This window comes from Triticum urartu, chromosome 2, assembly GCF_003073215.2.
Source record: "Triticum urartu cultivar G1812 chromosome 2, Tu2.1, whole genome shotgun sequence".
Lineage (NCBI taxonomy): Eukaryota > Viridiplantae > Streptophyta > Magnoliopsida > Poales > Poaceae > Triticum > Triticum urartu.
Window position 1 is genome coordinate 74,641,311 of NC_053023.1, and position 19,428 is coordinate 74,660,738.

General features: G+C 46.5%; 2 protein-coding genes across 2 annotated transcripts; one reads left to right on the forward strand and one right to left on the reverse strand.

Annotated features, from left to right (window-relative positions):
• The first annotated feature begins 2,642 nt into the window (after positions 1-2,642).
• LOC125535901 lies at positions 2,643-4,623 on the forward strand. Its single transcript, XM_048698972.1, has 5 exons — positions 2,643-2,915; positions 3,023-3,173; positions 3,274-3,617; positions 3,731-3,800; positions 4,240-4,623. Exons 1-5 carry the CDS (start codon positions 2,674-2,676, stop codon positions 4,249-4,251), a joined length of 819 nt encoding a protein of 272 aa, XP_048554929.1. The 5' UTR covers positions 2,643-2,673; the 3' UTR covers positions 4,252-4,623.
• Positions 4,624-4,822: 199 nt separating this feature from the next.
• LOC125535900 (beta-glucosidase 26-like) lies at positions 4,823-7,514 on the reverse strand. The gene is made up of 10 exons (XM_048698971.1): positions 7,148-7,514; positions 6,957-7,032; positions 6,754-6,825; positions 6,574-6,661; positions 6,234-6,477; positions 6,017-6,132; positions 5,705-5,922; positions 5,588-5,619; positions 5,368-5,470; positions 4,823-5,260 (listed from the first exon to the last, which is right to left on the reverse strand). The coding sequence occupies exons 1-10, from the start codon at positions 7,445-7,447 to the stop codon at positions 4,980-4,982; spliced, it is 1,530 nt and encodes a 509-aa protein (XP_048554928.1). The 5' UTR covers positions 7,448-7,514; the 3' UTR covers positions 4,823-4,979.
• Between the last annotated feature and the right edge of the window lie 11,914 nt (positions 7,515-19,428).

The window sequence follows — 19,428 nt, forward strand, 5'->3', positions numbered from 1 at the left end:
TCTAGAGGCAATAACAAATTAGTTATTATTATATTTCCTTGTTCATGATAATCGTTTATTATCCATGCTATAATTGTATTGATAGGAAACTCAGACACATGTGTGGATACATAGACAACACCATGTCCCTAGTAAGCCTCTAGTTGACTAGCTCGTTGATCAATAGATGGTTACGGTTTCCTGACCATGGACATTGGATGTCGTTGATAACGGGATCACATCATTAGGAGAATCATGTGATGGACAAGACCCAATCCTAAGCCTAGCACAAAGATCGTGTAGTTCGTATGCTAAAGCTTTTCTAATGTCAAGTATCATTTCCTTAGACCATGAGATTGTGCAACTCCCGGATACCGTAGGAATGCTTTGGGTGTGCCAAACGTCACAACGTAACTGGGTGGCTATAAAGGTACACTACGGGTATCTCCGAAAGTGTATGTTGGGTTGGCATGAATCGAGACTGGGATTTGTCACTCCGTGTGACGGAGAGGTATCTCTGGGCACACTCGGTAGGACATCATCATATGCGCAATGTGACCAAGGAGTTGATCACGGGATGATGTGTTACGGAACGAGTAAAGAGACTTGCCGGTAACGAGATTGAACAAGGTATCGGATACCGACGATCGAATCTCGGGCAAGTACAATACCGCTAGACAAAGGGAATTGAATACGGGATTGATTAAATCCTCGACATCGTGGTTCATCCGATGAGATCATCGTGGAACATGTGGGAGCCAACATGGGTATCCAGATCCCGCTGTTAGTTATTGGCCGGAGAGGTGTCTCGATCATGTCTACATGGTTCCCGAACCCGCAGGGTCTACACACTTAAGGTTCGGTGACGCTAGGGTTATAGGGAAAGTATGTACGCGGTTACCGAATGTTGTTCGGAGTCCCGGATGAGATCCCGGACGTTACGAGGAGTTCCGAAATGGTCCGGAGGTAAAAATTGATATATTGGACTAAGGGTTTTTGAGTCCGGGAGTGTTCCGGAGGTACCGGGTGATGACCAGCATGACCGAAAGGTGTTTCGGGAGCCCCGACAAATGTTGGGGGGCTTCATGGGCCAAGGGAAGGGGGAAAACCAGCCCACTAAGGGGCTGTGCGCCCCCTCACCTATTCCCACGTAACCAGGGGGTTTGGGGCGCCCCATCTAGGGTTCCCACCTCCTGGCTTGGGGGCCAAGTCACCCAAGGGGGAGATCCCATCTGCCCTGGCCGCCGCCCCCCTAGGGGAAACCCTAGGGCGCCTCATCCTCCCCCTTGCCCCTATATATAGTGGAGGTTTTGGGGCTGCCCAAGACACGAGATGAACTCTCCCAAGGCGCAGCCCTACCTCTCTCCTCCTTGTCTCTCGTAGTGCTTGGCGAAGCCCTGCTAGAGTTCCGCGCTCCTCCACCACCACCACGCCGTCGTGCTGCTGCTGGACGGAGTCTTCCCCAACCTCTCCTTCTCCCCTTGCTGGATCAAGGCATGGGAGACGTCACCGGGCTGCATGTGTGTTGAACATGGAGGTGCCGTCCGTTCGGCACTAGGATCATCGGTGATTTGGATCACGACGAGTACGACTCCATCAACCCCGTTCACTTGAACGCTTCCGCTTAGCGATCTACAAGGGTATGTAGATGCACTCTCCTTCCCCTCGTTGCTAGATTACTCCATAGATTGATCTTGGTGATGCGTAGAATTTTTTTGAATTTCCGCTACGTTCCCCAACAATGACCGTTCTATTCATCTGTACCACATGAAAAACCTATTTGTAGGAAGGAAGGAGCCAATGCAAGTGTGGTTTATGAACTTTTAGGTACACAGAGAGGGAGATGAGATATTCATAAATTAAACAAAAAATCTCACCCACGATTCTAAATGAAATTACGAGAATCTCTCTTGAAAAATCGAATCATGATCCATGTGTTGTGGACTTATGCATGAAAATCGAAGTGGCGGAGGTATGTGAAGGCTAGGGGGGCGTCACCAACCGCCATCCCCACATGTATATATTTTACTTAAATCTTAGCTTGGGGCTAAAATTACAAGATCATGACAAATCGTGAGGAGCCGTAATCGCCTCAACAAGATTCCTTATCAACATGTTCTCTAAACCGAATATTTTCATAGCTTAAAATCAACACAAATGTTCCTAATAGTAGTAATGGCGGGGAGGTCCCCATTCCTAGGACAACCGCATTCCTGGAATCCTCGATCTTCTGCCTCAGACCTACTGCTACAACATGCCAATCTTACACACTTGTTGATAAGGACTCATGGAGTTTGGGTGCCAACAACAGGCACTAGTACTATTATACTCCCTCCGTGACTTAATATAAGAGCGTTTTTGACACCTAGTACGGAGTTACTCCCTTCGTTCATAAATATAAAATATTGTTTCCTACTCTTTTTCTGAATTAGATGTATATATAAACATATTTTAGTTTGTTTGTCCACTTATTTCAGTCCATATGCAGTTCATATTGAAATATCCAACATCTTATATTTATGAACCGAGGGATTACATTTTAAGACGGATACTTACAAAAAATGATAGGCAAATGAAAGTTATGCAACAGAAAGAGTTGCCATGGCCAGCGGCTACCCCGCATGTCAGCCTCCCTGAACCCCCGCCGCGCCGCACGCCTCCCTACACGGGCGCTACACGCTTTGAAATTTCAAAATGGCACCGCTACTGCTACCATCCTCCCCCAAAACTTCTCAACAATTCCCCAACAAAATCCAGCACCGCCACTGCCTCCTCTCCCACATCACCACGGCCTGCCCCCTTGCCGGCGACATGAGAGCGGCCCCCGCCACCGCGTCCCGCGCCGCGGCCTTCCCCACCCCCGCCGACGTCGCCCTCGCCGGCGCGCTGCTCTGCCTCGCCGACTCCCCGCCCGCGCCGCTCCTCCCCACCCTCAGGTAACCGCGAATCCGCCGTACCGCTGCTGGTTTCTGGTTTCTGCCCGCACCCGCTTCCCGTTCCGCGCGGGGCGCTCACCGCCGCGTGCGCGTCTCCGCAATTGCAGCGACGAGCTCCCCTCCTACTCCGGCTCCTCCTCCTCCTACTCCGTCACCTCGGCGAGGTCGTGCGTGTCCGACGCGGCGCGCCGCAGCCGCCCCATCGACCCCCTCCGCGTGCTCGCCGTCATCGCCTCCCTCCGCCGCGTCGACCCCAAGGTAACCAACCTCCTCGCCTGCTAGTTCGCGGTTTGTCCGTCGTGCCTGTCTTCTGTGGCGATGCGCAGCGCTGATCGATGGTTCTGGTCGGTGGCTCTAGGTGCTGGCGCAGGCGACCAGCAAGCTGTTCCAGGGCGAGCCGGCGAAGAGGCGGAAGGGAATTTGGATCGAGATCAGCAACTGCGAGGAGGGGGAGGAGAGCGAGAGGGGCAGCGTGGTGGCCAGCGAGGGGAGCACCATCACGGGAGCCGCGTCCTCCCGGTCCACGGCCACGTCGGGGAGATGCCGCCGACCTCCGCTGGCGAGCGGTGGTGGTGACGCTCTGCTGCGGAGAGCGGACTCGATCATGAAGTGGCTCTCACGGCCGAAGGCTTGGCCGGCCACGGAGACGGCCATCCGCGCCGCCGTCGGCGACAACGCTGTGACCAGCAAGGCTCTGCGCTGGTGAGTAGGACACTTCCTCCAATCCAGCTATCATCTCTGAAGATGTTCTGAAATTTGTTGCCTGACTGACCCATCTCTGTTTGTCCGTGCGTCTCTCTGTTCGGAATTCGCAGGTTGCTGAAGCAGAAGAGAGGGTTGCGTCGTGCAGGCACTGGTGGCCGCCCGGATCCGTATGTGTACATGGTACGTGAAATTTATGCCACACAGTTTGCGTTGGAATGGAAATGTGGATTTCAAAATATACTCTGTATGTTTGGATGATGATTGCTCAAGGTAGCTGAATAAAACTTGCAATCAGTATAACTCACTGTTACTTATTGGAGTAGTAATTTCCAGTTACCCAGTAGAGAGTAAGTGGAATCTGAAAGCAATGTTAAATCTGATTAACTTGTCCTAGTTCCACTCACAGCCTCAGTTCTATAATCCTGGAAGCCCCATTAGTTGAACCCTGAACACTGCAAATTTTGTGGCAACCTTGATGTCTGACGATCAACTTGGTAGCCCAGATCCTTAAGTAATTATTTTGATCACATTCTGAGACTTTCTAACTTAGCTGCATGCATACTGTACTTACCAATTCCCAGGCTTCTCATGTATACTGATTGTTTCTATGAATTTTCAGATTGCAGGCTGAAATGGTGAAGTTAAGTAAGCCGTGTTATAGCGAAGGAGTTGGCACCTATATATATCTACTGGAAAGGTCAAGTTAGCTTTTGAAGAGTATTTAGTAATTTCTGGCACCTGCTGTTTAATCGATCCAGTTTTGCCTAGCCTCCCCGCAGATAAGAAATATAGGATAGGAATAGATATTTACTTATTCGCAATAGCTTGCAAAGCACTGGTGAAAAGCTCTTGGATAGAAAGATAAATGGGTAGTCGTATAGATAGCAGTTTCATGATCATGAAGTCATTATTCATGTATGTTGAGAATCAGTATAATCCTTGCAAGAAGCACGAGAAATAATTGATACTGTTGGAATCAGTATAATAAAATATGTTGAGTTCAGTTTTGGGGTACTGGTTTGCAGCGAATTGCTCATCTGGCTTTCCTCTGTGAGGTCATGCGTATGCTGTTGAAATTGTCTCATTTGATATTATGATATTCAGTTATTTCATGTGCTTCAGTTTACCTAAACTAATCTGCTTGTGGTGTTTTGACTCTTGGGAAACAAGACTTAGAAGACATGTCTTTGCTTCCCACTGTATTATATATAAGGGCGGGCAAAGCCACAATCTCAATGGCCTTTTATTTTAAGTTTCTTAAAAGTCTGAGGTGCTATGATAAACATACACTACGTTATGATTTTATTCTGAAAGCTGGAGCAAGTGAGCAACTGATCCTCCCTGATCCTGTTTGCAATCCTAGCTCCTCTTCTTCTCAGAGAGCATGTTCTTGAACCACAAGGCTGAGTCCTTGGGGTACCTCTTCAGAGTATTGAAGTCCACGTAGACGATGCCGAAACGGGCAGTGTAGCCGAGTCTCCACTCGAAGTTGTCAAGCAGAGACCAAGCAAAGTATCCAACCACTCGGGCGCCATTGTCTATCGCCTTCTTGAGCTCGGTTATGTAGTCTCTGTAGTACCGGATCCTGATTGTGTCGTGAACACCGTCAGCGATGCTGACGTTGCCCGGCTGGTCCATTCCTGTCAGATCATAACATTGATCATTCGTTTCCTTGTCAGTGAGAACACCTAAGTTTCAATTTGTTGTTTAATTGGAAGAAACAGTTATCATTTGAGATCATCAGTACCGTTTTCAGAAAGTATCATCGTAGGATTTCCATATCTTTCTTTAACATAGGTCACAGCCTTGTTCATTCCCCATGGCACAATGTAAAGCCAGTCGGAGTTTGCCTGCATAGATTCAACCAATTTACAGTTACAAAAATTCCTCAGAGGCTCTGCACTACTCCATGTACGGAGTACTACAGTATACTCATACTACACAAGATAAACCTAAAACGCACTTACACGAGGTCCAATAGGCACACCATTTCGTTCATCTGCAAAGGCACACACACATCATGAGGATCTGAAAAATGTAAAGTATACAGCAGAAGGATTTGGAGTGAAGGGGCAAGATCTCACAGACAAATCCAACATGCCAATCATCCTGGTAACTGACCGGCGTCTGGTTCCACGCCCCAGGGTCCTTCATGTAGTAAGAAGTGTATTGGTTGATACCAACATAGTCAATGGAGCCTTTCACCATCCTGGCCTCGTCGGCACTGAAGCCCGGCAACCTGTTCCCGACAATCTTGAGCATCGACGATGGATAGCATCCATTGGTTATGGGGTCAAGGAACCTGCAAACGAAGTAGTGACAGTTGGTGGGTAGACCCTGTGTTGCAACCTGAACTTCTGAAGGAAAAAAATTATCCTGGGTGAAATGGGTTTTACCATCCAATGTGGAAGTCCCTTGCCCTCTGCGCCGCAGCTTGATCCGCATTGCTGTCGCTGTGAGGTTCGTACCACACGAAATCCAAGAGAATTCCAATCCTCCCCTTTTGGTGAGGCTGTTAAATAAATAGAATGAACACAGTTCAAATTCACTCCTGGGCACTCCCACTGAATCTATGGGCATTCAAGTGAAAAATGACTTGAAGGTTAAGTCTACCTGATACTTCTCACGGTATAGCTGCACCGCTGCGGCGTGCGAAAGGATGATATTGTGCGTGGCAATGTACGGCTCCGTCCTGGAGTCGCCTCCTGCAGGGCACTTGGTGCACCTCCCCGGCGCATGGAGGCCATTGTCGTACCCCAGCGCGGCGACGACCCTCGGCTCGTTGAAGGTGAACCAGTTCTTCACCCTGTCTCCGAACACCTTGAAGCAGAACTCGGCATAGTCCGCAAACGCGCCCCTTTTATATACAAAAAAGAAGGAAACTGCATCAAAGACATGCTCACATTCAGCTCTGAAATGTGGAAACCACTGTCTGAAATGCTGAAATGCTTACACAATCTTTGGGCTCAGCCAGCCTAGGTACTGCTGGTGGAGCGCCAGCGGGAGGTCATAGTGGTAGAGGTTTGCATACGGGGCGATGCCTAATCCACCATTATATACAAGGTTTAATTAGCTCAGAAGTCCGGGCCCTGATGCCGAGAGCTGCTTGCCTAGGTGCAGAAAATTCAGTTACCTTGCTGGAGCATGTAGTCTATGAGCCTGTTGTAGTAGTCCACTCCTTCTTGGTTCACCTTCCCAGTCCCATCTACAATTTTATCATACACAACTCTACATCAGAAACTACATTTGATCCAGGGGAAAAAATTTTGGATCGAAAATTAGCAAAGTGCTTTAGTTGGAGGGATCAGGAGTTCAGGACACACATGTCACATATACCTGGGAAAATCCTGGACCAGGAGATCGAGAACCGGTACGCGTCGAATCCCATGTCCTTCATTATGCCCACATCCTCCTACACACACCTCAGAATGAAGACCTCTGTGAAACATGAGGACACCACCAAGAAACACCAGAAGAGAAAACACATAGCAGTCAGGAGGATTGTTCATTCAGTATAACACACACACCTTGTACCTATGGTACTCGTCGACCGTCACGTCGGCGGAGCCATTGCCGGCGATGGTCCCCGGTATGGCCGCGAAGGCGTCCCAGATGCTGGGCCCGCGCCCGCCCTGCCTCGCCATGCCCTCCACCTGGTACGCCGACGCGGCCGTCCCGAACACGAACCCCGCCGGGAAGCCCTGCCGGCTCAGCCCGCCGGTGTTGCGGATCTCCGGGTTGGGCCCGTCGCATTGCGCCAGCGGCAGCAGGTGAGCGGCCACTACCGCTAGCACTACCACCAGCAGCAGTGCCGCGGAGGGCCTCATGTCTGCCCGTGCACCGAGGAAGGAGGAAGGAGGGAGGAAGGACGGCGACACGAGCCCTGCCTTCCGGGCTTTATAAAGGAAGGAGGCTCCTGCTGGATTACTGACTGGTTGTCTTCGCTGCACTGCATCGCACCTTTCGTGCAGCTCGGTTCGAAGCAAAGGTTGTCACGATCGCAATCCGCATCTTGGTATCTTGGTCACGGTTCTGATGGACCGCCTCGACTATGATGCGACGTGGCCTTGATGCTGACACGTTCCCAGGTGTTACTATCAGTGGTACGTAAATGCCATTCTCCAAGGCTCCAAGCCACTGAACGCAACGGCGACGGTGACAGGTTGCAAGGTGCAAGCATATATAGTACGGTAAGGCAAGGGAGTGAATGTGTGTAGGGCACGCGCTACACTTGGAGCATGCCTGCCGTGCTAGCTTTGGTGGTGTATAGTTACTCCTGGTTCAGCTGGTTTGGTGGCTAGAGTACAAGAGTACGTACACGGTGCCTACCTAGTACCTACGCACACGCATGGCCGGATGTGTGACTCGTTGGACTTGAACTGCGCTACGCAACAATTTTCGTGTGGGAGATAATCAGATAAGATGGGATGGATTAGCACACGTACCTAGGCCGGGGCGGTATGGGCGCCACGACAGGGGAAGAGAAGATAACGTGCGCACCGACGGGTGCGTTCTCCGGTGGAATGGTGGTCTCTTGCGCGACCACCGGCACCGCCGACGCGTGCAAGCTTCCTGGGGCCTCCCCCCCTAATAAACCCTTTCGTTTCCCCGGGGCCGTGCTGCCGTGCGACGGCAACGGGGGCACGAGGGTGTGCGTGGTGAGCCGCTCGCGGTTGCTCGCACGGCGTCGCGGCCGGCCGGCCGGGTTTCCTGTCGTCGGTTTTGCCAGGCTTCGCGGCGCGGGCGCTGGCAGGGCACCGACGCCCGTGGGTGCGAAAGTACGCCTCATCTCTCCGCCGGGATGCATTCGCTGCTGGGTGGAGAGATCTTCGTTGCACGCGCTGCTGGTTCGCTTGTCAGTGACGGGAGATGGGGTGAAAGGCCTCCGGCAGCGGCATGTGCGATGATGGGACACGATCCATCATGTTGGGTTTTGTTCGCAGAGGAAATTACGACTCACAAACCACCAACTATCGGTGCAGATGTTGCACAGAACGTCTACTTTACGAATTTGTTGCACAAAACACCACATATTTTTATTTTGAAAAAAAGGCCATCATGGCTGGTTTTATTAAATCACGAAACGTTTACATCGTCTACGAGCGTGCCGACAATAAAGTCAGAAGGCTCGTCCAACCAAATAAGAGTAGGCTTATTACAAAAACCATAGTTAGCTAGCACATAAGCCGCTTGATTACATGAACGAAAACAATACTTAAAAACGACCTCCCAATTGCAGTACCTATGTCCACACATTTTGCAAATAGTGCTGCAGCTTCATCCCACCATCCTGCATGACCAGAACAAAAATTAATTACTTGAAGTGAATCTGATTCCGCTTCAATCTGATTGAAACCAAGAGAGTTGACAAAACATCACATATTGATGTAATTCGTTACAGCTAGGTCTAATTCATTGTTTAGATATGTTGATGTATTTTTTGATGAGTAGGTCCCCATGTAAGTGCGCATGTGGCAAAGAAACGAGCCACATCAGCTAGTAGGTCAAACTAGACCTAGGCATTCGTCGGAATGGGCTTTGTAAACCCCGACCTCAAAATCTCAAGCCTGAGCTCGGCCCACCCCGAAACACATGAACAATGTCTTTTTTATTAAAATAATAATTTTTGAGGTATCTAAAATATACATTATACCTACACTTCTCTTAAAATAATAATTTATGTCTTGTTCGGGCTTATTTTGGGGCTTTCGGCCCCGGCTTCTGGCAGAAAAGCTGAGCCCGAGCCTGACCAAGATGTCGGGCTTTCAGGCCGGACTGTCCATGCCTGGGTCTAGGTCAAACCGAGGACTTTCGATTGCGGTCTTAACTATTAGCTCTTTCAATTTTTTCGCTAAAAATTCAACATTTTCAAGAAACAATGCAAATAATCACACAAGTATCTAGTGCTATTTTGAAAGAACGCAACATCTTTAGACTTATGGTTTGTTTGATGTTGAAAATTGTATTTGTTTCATTCAAATTTAGGTTTACAATTTACTATTTTTGAAAAAAATATATGAAAAACAACTACTAAACCATAAATACAATTTACCAGCTTATCAACCTTGGAATCACTTCAAACACACATCGTCACCTCGCCCATAACTAGTATCCGTTCATTTTGCAACTCTTATTTCGAGTTACAAATATTAGCAATTGAACCGGTATCAAATACCCTGGGGCTACTATGAACACTAGTAAAGTATACATCAATAACATGTATATCAAATATACCTTTGTTCACTTTGCCATCCTTCTTATCCGCCAAGTTTTTGCGACAGTTCCGCTTCGAGTGACCATTTTCTTTGCAGTAGAAGCACTCAGTTTCAGACTTGGGTCCAACTTTGGGCTTCTTCCCGAGAGTAACAACTTGCTTCTCATTCTTCTTGAAGTTCTCTTTCTTTTCCTTGCCCATTTTCTTGAAACTAGTGGTCTTGTTAATCATCAACACCTGATGTTCTTTCTTGATTTCTACCTTCGCCAATTTCAGCATCGCGAAGAGCTTGGGAATCATTTTCGTCATCCCTTGCATATTATAGTTCATCACAAAGTTCTAGTAACTTGGTGGTAGTGACTAGAGAACTCTGTCAATCACTATCTTATCTAGAAGATTAACTCCCACTTGATTCAAGCGATTGTAGTACCCACATATTTTGAGCACATGCTCAGTGGCTGAGATATTCTCCTTCATTTTATAGGCAAAGTACTTTGTCAGAGGTTTCATACCTCTAACATGGGCATGAGTCTGAAATATCATTTTCAGCTCTTGGAACATCTCATATGCTCCATGGTGTTCAAAACATTTTTGAAGTCTCGGTTCTAAGCCGTAAAGTATGGTGCACTAAACGATCAAGTAGTCATCATACCGAGCTTGTCAAACGTTCATAATGTCTGTATCTTCTCCTGCAATAGGTCTGTCACTTAGTGGTGCATCAAGGACATAATTCTTTTGTGCAACAATGAGGATAATCCTCAGGTCACGGACCCAGTCCGCATCATTGCTACTCTCATCTTTAAACTTAGTTTTCTCTAGGAACATATCAAAAATAAAATAGGGGAGCTATACGCGAGCTATTGATCTACAACATAGATATGCAAATACTATCAGGACTAAGTTCATGATAAATTAAGCTTAATTAATCATATTACTTAAGAACTCCCACTTAGATAGACATCCCTCGAGTCATCTAAATGATTACGTGATCCAAATCAACTAAACCATTTTCGATCATCACGTGAGATGGAGTAGTCTTCAATGGTGAACATCTATATGTTGATCATATCTACTATATGATTCACGTTCGACCTTTCGGTCTCCAGTGTTCCGAGACCATGTCTGTACATGTTAGGCTCGTCAAGTTTAACCCAAGTATTCCGCATGTGCAAAACTGTCTTGCACCCGTTATATGTGAACGTAGAGTCCATCACACCCGATCATCACGTGGTGTCTCAACACGACGAACTGTAGCAACGGTGCATACTCAGAGAGAATACTTTTACATTAAAATTTAGTGAAGGGGGATCATCTTATAATGCTACCGCCGTACGAAGCAAAATAAGATGCATAAAAGATAACATCACATGTAATCAAAATATGTGACATGATATGGCCGTCATCATCTTGTGCTTTTGATCTCATACAATAACGTATATCACATCATGTATTGACCATATCACATCACAACATGCCCTTCAAAAACAAGTTAGACGTAGTCTACTTTGTTGTCGCAAGTTTTACATGGCTGCTATTGGGGAACGTAGCATGAAATTTCAAAGAATTTCTATGATCACGCAAGATCTATCTAGGAGATGCATAGCAACGAGAGGGGGAGAGTGTGTCCACATATCGTCATAGACCGAAAGCGAAAGCTTTAGCTTAACGCGGTTGATGTAGTCGAACATCTTCTCGATTCAACCGATCAATCACCGAACATCCGGCACCTCCGAGTTCTGCACACGTTCAGCTCGATGACGTCCCTCGAACTCTTGATCCAACAAAGTGTCGAGGGAGAGTTCCGTCAGCACGACGGCGTGGTGACGGTGATGGTGAAGTGATCCGCGCAGGGCTTCGCCTAAGCACTACGTGAATATGACCGGAGGCGTAAACTGTGGAGGGGGGCGCCGCACACGGCTAAAAATGTTTGTTGTCTATTCTAGCGGTGCCCCCCTTCATATATATAGGTTGGAGGGGAGGAGAGGCAGCCAAGGGGGCGCCCCAAGTAGGAGGAATCCTACTTGGGGTCCTCCCAATTCGGCCTCCCCCCTTTCCTATTCCTATTCGGAGTAGGAAGGGAAGAGGGGGAAGGGGGAATCCTATTCCCTTTTTCCTTTCCTCCTTCCCCTTTTTCTACTCCAATTTGGCCAGCCCATATGGGAGAGGCGCACCAGCCCCTTAGGGGCTGGTCTGTCCACCTCTTGGCCCATTAAGGCCCATGTAGTTGCCGGGGGATTTCCGAAACCCCTTTTGGTGACCCGATATGCACCCGGTACCCCCGAAACACTTTTGGTGTCCGAATATCATCGTTCAATATACTTTACCTCTCAAACATTTAGAGACTCCTCGCCATGTCCGTGATCTCATCCGGGACTGCGAACAACATTCAGTCACCAAATCACATAGCTCATATAATACAAAATCGTCATCGAATGTTAAGCGTGCGGACCCTACGGGTTCGAGAACTATGTAGACATGACCGAGACACCTCTTCGGTCAATAAACAACAGCGGAACCTGGATGCTCATATTGGTTCCCACATATTCTACGGAGATCTTTATCGGTCATACCGTAATGACAACATACGGTATTCCCTTTGTCATCGTATGTTATTTGCCCAAAATTCGATCGTCGGTATCTCCATACCTAGTTCAATCTCGTTACTGGCAAGTCTCTTTACTCGTTCCGTAATGCATCATCCCGCAACTAACTCATTAGTCACATTGCTTGCAAGGCTTATTATGATGTGCATTATCGAGAGGGCCCAAAGATACCTCTCCAATACTCGAAGTGACAAATCCTAATCTCGATCTATGCCAACCCAACAAACACCTTCGGAGATACCTGTAGAGCATCTTTATAATCACCCAGTTACGTTGTGATGTTTGATAGCACACAAGGTATTCCTCCGGTATCCGGGAGTTGCATAATCTCATAGTCAAAGGAATATGTATATGACATGAAGAAAGCAATAGCAATAAAACTTAACGATCATTATGCTAAGCTAACGAATGGGTCTTGTCCATCACATCATTCTCCTAATAATGTGATCCGGTTCATCAAATGACAACACATGTCTATGGTTAGGAAACTTAATCATCTTTGATTAACGAGCTAGTCTAGTAGATGCTTACTAGGGACACGGTGTTTTGTCTATGTATCCACACATGTATCAAGTTTCCGGTTAATACAATTCTAGCATGAATAATAAAAATTTATCATGATATAAGGAAATATAAAATAACAACTTCATTATTGCCTCTAGGGCATATTTCCTTCAGTCTCCCACTTGCACTAGAGTCAATAATCTAGTTCACATCGCCATGTGATTTAACACCAATAGTTCACATCTTTATGTGATTAATACCCATAGTTCACATCGCCATGTGACCAACACCCAAAGGGTTTACTAGAGTCAATAATCTAGTTCACATCGCTATGTGATTAACACCCAAAGAGTACCAAGGTGTGATCATGTTTTGCTTGTGAGAGAAGTTTAGTCAATGGGTCTACCACATTCAGATCCATATGTATTTTGCAAATTTTCTATGTGTATAGTGCTCTACATGGAGTTACTCTAGATAATTTCTCCCACTTTCAATATGTATCCAGATCGAGACTCGGAGTCATCTGGATTAGTGTCAAAGCTTGCATCGACATAACTCTTTACGACGAAGAAATATTTCCTTAGTCCTCTTAGGTAACTAAGGATAACTTTGACCGCAGTCCGGTGATCGACTCCTGGATCACTATCGTACCCCCTTGACAAACTCATGGTAAGGTACACAATAGGTCTGCTACACAGCATAGCATAATTTATAGAACCTATGGCTGAGGCATAGGGAATGACTTTCATTCTCTCTATATATTCTATCATGGTCGAGTTTTGAGTCTTACTCAACTTCACACCTTGTAACACAGGTAATAACCCTTTCTTTGACTGATCCATTTTGAACTCCTTCAAAATCTTGTCAAGGTATGTGCTTTGTGAAAGTCATATCAAGCGTCTTAATCTATCTTTATAGATCTTCATGCTCAACATATAAGCAGCTTCACCGAGGTCTTTTATTGAAAAAAATCTTATTCAAGTATCCTTTATGCTATCCAGTAATTATATATCGTTCCTGATCAACTATATGTCATCCACATATAATATCAGAAATGCTACAGAGCTCCCACTCACTTTCTTGTAAATACAGGCTTCTCTGAAAGTCTGTATAAAACCATATGCTTTGATCACCTCATCAAAGCGTATATTCCAACTCCGAGATACTTGCACCAGTCTATAAATGGATCGCTGGAGCTTATACACTTTGTTAGCACCTTTAGGATCGACAAAACCTTCTGGTTGCATCATATACAACTTTTCTTTAAGATATCCATTAAGGAATGCAGTTTTGACATCCATTTGCTAGATTTCATAAAATGCGGCAATTTCTAACATGATTCAGACATATTTAAGCATCTCTACGATTGAGAAAATCTCATCGTAGTCAACACCTTGAACTTGTTGAAAACATTTTTTGCGACAAGTCGAGCTTTGTAGATAGCAACACTATCATCAGCATCTAACTTCCTCTTGAAGATCCATTTATTCTCAATGGCTTGTCGATCATCGGGCAAGTCCACCAAAGTCCACACTTTGTGCTCATACATGGATCCTATCTCAGATTTCATGGCCTCACGCCATTTATCGGAATCTGGGCTCATCATCGCTTCCTCATAGTTCGTAGGTTCGTCATGGTCTAGTAACATAACTTTCAGAAGAGGATTACCATACCACTCTGGTGCGGAACGTGCTCTGGTTGACCTACGAGGTTCGGTAGTAACTTCATCTGAAGTTTCATGATCATTATCATTAGCTTCCTCTCTTGTTGGTGTAGGTATCACAGAAACGGTTTTCTATGATGAGCAACTTTCCAATTCGAGAGAAGGTACAATTACCTCATCAAGTTCTACTTTCCTCCCACTCACCTCTTTCGAGAGAAACTCCTTCTCTAGAAATGATCCATTCTTAGCAACAAAGATTTTGCCTTCGGATATGTGATAGAAGGTATACCCAACATATTCTTTGGGGTATCCTATGAAGACGCACTTCTCTGATTTGGGTTCGAGCTTATCCGACTGAAACTTTTTCACATAAGCATTGCAATACCAAACTTTAAGAAACGACAACTTAGGTTTCTTGCCAAACCATAGTTCATACGGTGTCGTCTCAACAGATTTAGGTGGCGCCCTATTTAACGTGAATGCAGCTGTCTCTAATTGTTGGGTTCTACGGTAGGGTGCGTCGACTGCAAATTAAATTTTTCCTACACGTAGAACAACCAAGAACATGCTACGGGAGATGGATCACAGTTCGTTACCACTAGACGCGTAGTGCCGTGCAGCGGAAGAAGAGTTGGGGCAGCGTGTCCGCGTGGATCGTCTCCTCCTCGTCCGATCTCCCTCGTACAGCCGGTAGTCGGTCCCCACGTACAGGTTCACCGGAGCGGCGCAAGTGCACCGCCTCTAACGGTATCCATGCGTGCAGGAGGAACGTGGTGCGGCGGACTGCTAGGTCCGATCACACAACCGGCGGCAAGTGGAGGTGTCTATTCGCAACACATGCAAACCCTAGTGACAGCGCCGAAGCGATCAATCACGTGAGTGTGAAGCACCTCCACTTTATATAGGCGTCCGTCACAGGCTCAACACTTCGGCCTTGCACGGACCCTAAAGCCCATAAGTCTACTCGGCCACAATCCGAATACAACTCGGACCACATCCGACCAGTGTCCTCGGATCTGACCTCGTAGGTTCCTTCCCTTAAGCGCATGACCCCTTAGGTTCAAGCCGGCTTGGTCGCAGTTCGGATCACCTCCGAACTGCATAGTTAGTAGCGGCCTCTAGCAAGGCATGTCGAACACCAAACAGACTATGAAGCTGGTTAGGTGAACCTGTACATCATAATTCCATTCTTTTTGCCACACGATATATGTTGTCGGGCTCAAGGCGAGTCTGTCATCCTTGTGCTAGCCCGACCTCTTTCTCGTTCCAGTGATGCCGACCACAAACCGGATTATCTCATAATCCTTGTCGCATGGCCATGCTTATCCTGGTCGGATCACACGAGGGGCCCAGAGTATATCTCTCCTAATCGGAGGGGCAAATCCCATCTTACTCGACCACGTCTCGCAGCATGGTTCTGGACAAACCTGAAACCTACCTTTATAACTACCCAATTACGGAGTAGCGTTTGGTCATCCCAAAGCAAGTCTATCACCATCCCGAGTACATGCGCCAGCTCAGGTCTTAGGACATATAACATATGTTGTACTGAAGACTCACAGATGACATATCGCTGCGTCTCATAGTTGGGTCTGTCCGACTCGGACCTTATCTCGACTCGGATCCGACTACGTTGAATCCGACTAGATCCTTCCAAGTCCATATTATCCGGTTAGCATCCAATACTCCATGGCTAGTGAGACCAAGCCATCGACCGTGTCATATGCTTGTCTAGTTGGCTGCGCGTCCACACAACCCTTTCAACTAGGGACCTTTTAGGACAGTCATCATACAATACATAGTCCCACAAACAAGTCACATACTTGCTGATACACATCATTGATAATGTCCAAGGACTATCTTTATTCATAAACACATAGGAAATATCATTATACATGATTGCCTCTAGGGCATATCTCCAACACTAATGCATAACCCCAAAACGATAGTGGTAAATCGGTAAGAGACATCATAGATCGTACCATATCTAATAAAGTACGGTTACGACGTTCGGATACACCAGTACGCTGTGGTGTTCCAGGTGGCGTGAGTTTGTGAAACTATTCCACATTGTTTTAAATCAAGGCCGAACTCGTAACTCAAATATTCGCCTCCGTGATGAGATCGTAGAAACTTTATTTTCTTGTTACAATGATTCTCCACTTCACTCTGAAATTCTTTGAACTTTTCAAATGTTTCAGACTTGTGTTTCATCAAGTAGATATACCCATATCTGCTCAAATCATCTATGAAGGTCAGAAAATAACGATACCCGCCATGAGCCTTTACACTCATCGGACCGCATACATCGGTATGTATTATTTCCAATAAGTCAGTGGCTCGCTCCATTGTTCCGGAGAACGGAGTTTTAGTCATCTTGTCCATGAGGCAGGGTTCGCAAGCATCAAATGATTCATAATCATAATCAAGTGATTCCAAAACCCCATCTGCATGGAGTTTCTTCATGCGTTTTACACCGATATGACCTAAACGGCAGTGCCACAAGTATCACTACAAAAAAATACACTTCCGTGATGATACGTGTTTGTCACAGTAGGTCGCGTTTTTTATCATGCATGTACATCCATGACAAATTTATGACAGAATCAAGATAGTCATACCTGTGCTGTCGTAGAAGTGTTCCATGACATTACCAAAATTATCATCATGGAAGTGTCCACTTCCATGACGATAAATCGCGCGTCACAGAAGTGGTTTCGTCAAGGGTGACCGACACGTGGCATCCACTGTAACGGAACGCCGTTAAGCTATCGGGTCGGGTTTTGGATCCGATAACCCGTTAACAGCCCCGACCAATGGGGATTTTCCACGTGTAAAATCATCATTAGCTGGAGGAAACACGTGTGGGCTCATCGTTGGGACAGATGTCATCCACTCATTGGACAGAAGACACCTATGATACGTCGACACATGGCACGACCCAACAGAGGCCCATTCCTGTGAAAAGGCCGGCCCGTTTGACTTAGTCAAAAGATGGCGGGCCGGCCCATGGAAAGCCTGTTAACGGCCTGTTCACATATAGCCCATTTACAACCCGCTAACCCAAGGCCCGTTACGCCCTATCCGAATTAGGCCCAGTAGCATCATCTGGGCCATCCAATATGATTCCAGCCTGTTTTCACTTTTGGCCCATGTATGGCCCATGACGTCTTTCGGCCCATATGAGGCCCTATGTAACTCTTGGCCTATTAACGACCCGTGGTGAAACTGGCCCGTAATGAACAGTGTATCACTTTATACCCATTAACGGCTCGTTATTCCGTTGGGCCGTGTCCAGCCCATGTTATCTTTCGGCCTTCTCAGAGCCCATTTATTGTTGGGCTCATTTCCAGCATTCGTTTACTTACGGCCCGTTACTATCATTTTCTGCTAGTGGGCCAAATTCAGCCCGTGGTTACAGTCGGCCCGTTTGTGGTCCGTTAATACGTTGGGCCGTTTTCATAGCGTCATCAAATACGTCCTATTAATGATGGCCCGTTACGGTCATCCCATGAACGGACGATTCCAACTCTAGCCCGTTTACGGCCATAATGCGGCCTGTTATTGGCCCATGTTTGGCCAATCGATCATACGACCCGTATAAGGCCCATTGATGATACGGCCCGTAGAAGGCCCATTGTTTCTACGGCCCATAGAAGGCCTACTGTTTCTATGGCCCGTAGAAGGCCCACTGTTTCTACGGCCCATAGGAGGCCCAGTGTCACTATAGTAAATATTAGCCCATGGTTATTGTGGCCTAGTTTTAAAAAATAGGTTATTGGAGCCACTAGTTAACCGCGGAAAAAGAACTGCAATGACTACAAGCAAACAAATAAACAAGACAGCAAGGAAATAAATAAGCAAGCAACTAACGCTAGGCTATCACGGCTATTACACATATTACATCCACTGGGCATCAAAGTTCGCCACCAGTGCAAATATAGGGAACAAAGCAGCATATCATATACACTGGCCGTCAAAATTGGCCACCAGTGCAAATAAACACGGCAGCAAAACAAGAGCATAACTGGAACAACTTCAGAAGAGCTCAAGAAACGTTATCCTGGGTATCCACCATGCTGGCAATAAGCTTAGCAAGCTGATTAGCTTTGTCCTGTTTGGCGCTAAAATCCTCCAATGCTTGCTGTTGCACCAGAAAGTATGCATCTGAATGCTCCAGGGACTTTCGCAGTCCTTCCGCTTCTTGTCGCAGCACAACTGGACGATGTCTTTTAGCTTGTAGTTGAGACTCAAGAAACCGAACTGATTCAGACAGTGAGTTTGAATAGCTTGTGCAAGCGGTAGTGGCCAGTAACTCCAACACTAAACCAAGACAGGATGTGTCACTATCCTGAACCTTATCTACATTACTTCCTTTACCGCTGCTTAATAAGGCACTCTTCCCCAATATTCTGTCAGCATTCTAAAAGAAGAAACAAGCAGACACATAACAAGTTTAGCATGTACTAGTATATGAAACTCATTTCGGTGAACCAGTTCATTAGTAAGGTGGACATGATTAAACTACCAAGTCTTCTATTGCCAAGTACTAGTACATAATAAAAGCATCAAACAAACATATATCTATGTCGTATGGTAGCAATGGAATCTTAAATTAGAACAGTTGTTCTTCAGGTTTAGGCACTTGTTCTACATGAACAGAGTACAGTAAGACGCAAGAATATAATACTTAAAAATAGAAAATGAGCTCATAGACCTTACCACATTCTTGGTTCGGGACCAGTACAGAACAAGGCGTTCCCAGTCATCGTCCAGTAAATGTTTCCCAGGAGAACGTAAGGGAATTTGATGAGTTTCTTTGCC